General features: G+C 37.0%; 1 protein-coding gene across 3 annotated transcripts in view; it reads left to right on the top strand.

The window, feature by feature from the left end:
- The window catches only part of SRGAP1 (SLIT-ROBO Rho GTPase activating protein 1), a 324,767-nt gene that overhangs the window by 239,156 nt on the left and 80,703 nt on the right, over positions 1–4,908 (top strand). For all 3 annotated transcript variants that reach the window (XM_017507317.2, XM_017507316.2, XM_037730968.1), the window contains exons 7-8: positions 374–595; positions 2,636–2,737. In XM_017507317.2, the coding sequence (XP_017362806.1) occupies positions 374–595; positions 2,636–2,737 (324 nt within the window). The remainder of the gene's footprint in view (positions 1–373; positions 596–2,635; positions 2,738–4,908) is intronic.

Genomic DNA, 4,908 nt, shown 5'->3' with positions numbered 1-4,908 from the left:
AAAATCTTGCTCTGTAGCCCAAGCTGGAATGCAATGGCACTATCTTGGCTCACTGTAACCTTTGCCTCCCAGGTTCAAGTGTTTCTCGTGCCCCAGCCTCCTGAGTAGCTGGGATATAGGCGCATGCTACCACGCCCGGCTAATTTTTTGCATTTTAGTAGAGATGGAGAGTCTTCAATTTTGATGAATCTAATTTATTTTTTCATCTGTTACTTGTGCTTTTGATGTCATATCCAAGAAACCAGTGCCTAATCCAATATCATGAACATTTACCCCTATGTTTTCTTCTAAGAATTTTATAGTTATACTCACATTTTGGTCTTTGATCAATTTTGCATTAATTTTTGCATGTGGTATTCTTTTACTTTTTAAGTGCTGTGATCTTGGCTACCATGCAAGTCTGAACAGAGCCCTAAGAACATATCTCTCTGCCGAGTACAACCTTGAAACCTCCAGACATGAAGGTTTAGACATTATCGAGAATGCAGTTGATAATTTAGAGCCCAGGAGCGATAAGCAGAGATTCATGGAGATGTACCCTGCTGCATTCTGTCCACCAATGAAGTTTGAATTTCAGTCTCACATGGGTGATGAGGTCAGTAATTGATCATTTTTAAAATAATGAATTGTCTCTTCACTTATATTTCTCCTCACTTGCTGTAATCTAACAGTTGTAATAATTCCCAGTTGTTTTCTCTCTCCTGTCCTTGCAAAGGCTCTTATAACACTAAGATCAGCCACTACCACTTTTTAAAGCAAACGTCAAACACTCAAATACCCACAGAGGCCAAACATAAAAGCTGCAGATTTGCCTTGCACTAAGCTGTCCCAGAATAGAAAGTTTTTGTTCCACCTCAAGACATTTTAATTTAATGAAAAGGAAGACATTTTGCAGGTTCAATAGAATCTGTCTGATGGTTTCTTATAATCCTGATTTAAAGATTCTCATAAAGAAAAATAATTGTATATGGCAGGAAAATGGAAGAATGAAAAAAAGTGCAAAACTGTTTTTAAGATTCAAGTTGGCTCCAAAGCTATAAAATGAACACTAGAAATTATGACTGTTTTATATTTTTTATATGAATTCAGCTTTCTATCCTTTTTTTTTTTTACCAAAAAATGCATTTAAACTGACTATGAGTTACATTTGTCTATATTATTGTCTATGGACAGGAGAAAGCAAAAAAAAGCCAACTAGTGGAGCATGCTGTATAGCACTTGGTATCTCAGCTGCACAAAACAAAACTCACAGATAAAATCTCAGTCTTAACTTATTGTGGTGACAGACTGTTTTTCAAAATAGATATAACTATAAGATCATGGAAGATTTCTTTAATGTCATTTTTTTCTGAAATACCAAGTATTAAGACATATAAAATATATACATGTTTTTATGTATATTTTATGTATATAATATATATATATATACTTTATATATATATATATGTACACACACACACACACACACACACATATACAGTGTACCTGCTGAATTTCTAATTGGATTTTATATGTGTTTATAGAAATGGTAAGAAGTTTTTAAGCCAAAAGCACATGGATTTTTGACAAGCAAGCTGAGTAGCTTATCCCATCTTTCCAAAAACCAAATGGTTGCTGTTTCAATTTTTCAGCTGTGGATATATTAAGCATGGTATGTTAACATATCACAGACAAATGACATCAGCTGGATGTTAATAATTTTATTATTTTAATAAAGTAAGTTGTTTGCCTTTTTTTTTTTTGACCAGTTCTACTAAGGAGCAGTGGTAATCTCTCCAATGTTTTGGAAACTCCATAAAAGAGACCCCCATCAGCCAAGAGCATTTCTAAAACAAGGCAGTAAGAAGAAATTGTTTCTGGTGCAGTGTTAATAATGCTCTAATTTTGAACTTACCCATAATTGAGATCATGGCCAAATATCTTCTATCAAAACCTAAGATAAGTGGCCTCATGAAGTTCATGGTGAATAAAGCAATTTGGCTGATATTGGTTAGGAAAGCCATATTTGAAAGATGCTAAAAATAGTCATTCATTTTTTTGAGTTTTTACTCTGTGCGAAGCACTGTTCTAAGTTCCTTATCTACATTGTCTCTTATCATTCCCAGAACAGACCTGTGATATAGGAATTCTTATCCTCATTCTGCAGATTAGGAAACTGAGGTTTTATAACCTATCACAGTCACCTCTAGTAGGGGACAGAGCTGGCATTCAAGTACACCTGTCTGACTCGAGAGCTCAGACCCTAACCATTAAGCTCTGCTGCCTTCTTTACATATGTCTGTATGGTCCACTTTAATCATCCTCTGCCTCTGCACCATAGTCATTCAGAATTCCACGAGTGAGATTTCAGCATCAGAGCTCCATCTCAGGAACTGCCCCATTCTTACCACAGTCCTTCCTGCAGCTGCCATCTTCCCAGTCATAGCCAGGCCAAGCAGCTGCATTCTGCTATTACAGCTTATGTAACAGCTCCATATGTACAAGTGAAGTTTTGATGTGCCTGTTAAAAGTAAATATGTAATTGGAACTTTGAGAGGATTGGTATGATTCATGTGTCATTTAAATAAGAGAGCCATGCTTCTGGAGGTGGGTTGATGGTGTCCTGTTGTAACTGTGGTTTCTGATTCTCCATCAGGTATGCCAGGTCAGTGCCCAGCAGCCAGTCCAGGCAGAGCTCATGCTCAGGTACCAACAGTTGCAGTCCCGCCTCGCCACGCTCAAAATCGAGAATGAAGAGGTGAGCATGCATCCGTCCTGCCTCCCTAGTAATCTGAATTCAAATATAACTGGAAGGCATTCTCACATGACCCAAGTATATTTAATATTCAAGATGCAGCCTTTTCATCATGCATTTCCTGCTCTCAGGGTTCCAGTAGTACTCTTTGTAGGGGATAAGTGCAAAGATTCTGTATTCTACCATAGATTAATATTTTACTAGACACTCACATTATATACATGTAAACACAATTTTTTTATCTTAAATTGTAATTCATACTGAAAATAGTTCCCATGGGTTATTAAAGTCAACATATATATCCAAAAATATACAATTCTTTGTACAATGGAACTTTTGACTAACATGTTAATTTATTTTAAAAAATATTTTGTAGAGACAGGACCTCACTATGTTGCCCAGGCTCGACTCAAACTCCTGGTTTCAAGCAGTCTTCCTGCCTTGGCCTCCCAAAGTGCTGGGATTACAGGCACGAGCCATTGTGGTGCCAGGCCCACAGTGGGCCATGTTAATTTAATCCTAACTTTTAAAATTCACTTTTTTTCCTTATTGCTTTCCTATATTGTCCAAATTTTTCTAACTGAACATGGCATTACTGATATAATTAGAACTAAATCATATTTTAAAATAGCACTTGAATGAGGATAGAAAATGTTCATTTGCTGGCATTAGTGTATTAAATAAAAGAATATAAAATATAAATTATCAATATATGTTGAGCTTGGAAGCAATTATACAATTCAGCTGCCTATTTCTGAAATTAACTTACTTGAATCCACATTCTCCTAAAATAAAGATATAAACCACAAATGTTTCTTGTGTTAGTCAAGGCTCCCAGTTGTAATTTACAGGAACCCAAGTCAAACTTACTCAAGTTAAAAAGTAAACTATTTATCAGTGTTTGCAGTATCCTCAGACATCATTGGATTTGTGTTCAAATGATGTTACCAAGACTCTCTTTTTGTCACTTTGAACTGATTTCTTCACGTGTGTTGGTAGTGTCTTGGGGACAGGTGCAGAACTATGTGGTCCCTTTTAAAGCCTGCCATCCCACTCCATCCCAGCATCCTTGTCTCTCAAGAAGGACTGGCTCTTCACTGACCTGGCCAAAGTCATGCATACTTCAGGACAAACCATTACATCTAGGAAATGAGTTTCTGTAATTGGCCAACCTGGAGAATTATGAATTCCAACAGAAATATTGTATTTCTAAAGACAGATAATTCCGAAAAGAAAGGATTGTGGGACAGATGAAAAAAAACAACTCACAATGATAAAGTATATTATCAAAATTCACTTTCATACCCTGTTTTGTTTTAATCCCACCAGGATGTTTGAGCTCTGTGTGTTTGTTTCTGTTAAGAAAGAATTACGTATTTTTGGTAAAATTTGGTCAAAACCCATTGTAATTTTTGGCCCTTATTATTCCGAGTGAAACCAAACCAGCCCTTATTCAAATGTGTATACTTAAGATGCAACTAATATCATCTCTTTGTAGAGTCCCACAAATGAGTCTTTCCAAAGGAAAGCTACTGCTCACCTTGAGGCAGCATTTGAGGGCTTAGGTTTCGGGTAGACTTCACAAAATACTCACCTAATGCAGTTTACTGGATCCCATTCTATCTACAGTGTGTATGTCTAGTGACTTCCCTTGTTTTTCCATGAGTATCCTTCTGCTGTTTTATTTGGAAAACATTCTCTAAACTCAAGGAAAATAGTGTATTATACACAAAGTCAAAACCGGCAGCTCACAGATCTGTTTTGTTTGGCTCCCAAAGTTTTGACCTTTTTTTTTAAAAAAAAAAAAAAAAGGCCTGGCCACTCTGGCCCTGCACTGCCTCATGAATGGAAGAACTGGGGCATTTGAATTCTACTTCACCAGAGTCATTCAAGTCCCAGTCCTCTTACACTGGACTGTTTGTGTTACCTGTCTGGCCTCCATAGGCCTTTGAGTTTGTGACCCTTAATGTATACCTTTTTAGGCATAGCACAACATCCTTGTAAACTTACAGAGTCAGGCAATGCTTTGTGAGGGTTCATTTTTTTAAATTATCTAAAGAACTTGGGATGCTGAGGGAGGATTGCTTTAGCTCAGGAGTTCGAGGCTGCACTGAAGTGGGATGGTGCCACTGCACTTTAGCCTGGGCAACAGAGCAGGACCCTGTCTCTTAAAA

Source organism: Cebus imitator, unplaced genomic scaffold (assembly GCF_001604975.1).
Source record: "Cebus imitator isolate Cc_AM_T3 unplaced genomic scaffold, Cebus_imitator-1.0 Scaffold372, whole genome shotgun sequence".
In the NCBI taxonomy this organism is placed as follows: domain Eukaryota; kingdom Metazoa; phylum Chordata; class Mammalia; order Primates; family Cebidae; genus Cebus; species Cebus imitator.
The sequence above is the reverse complement of the archived record's forward strand: the minus strand, read 5'-3'. Positions and strand labels throughout refer to the sequence as shown.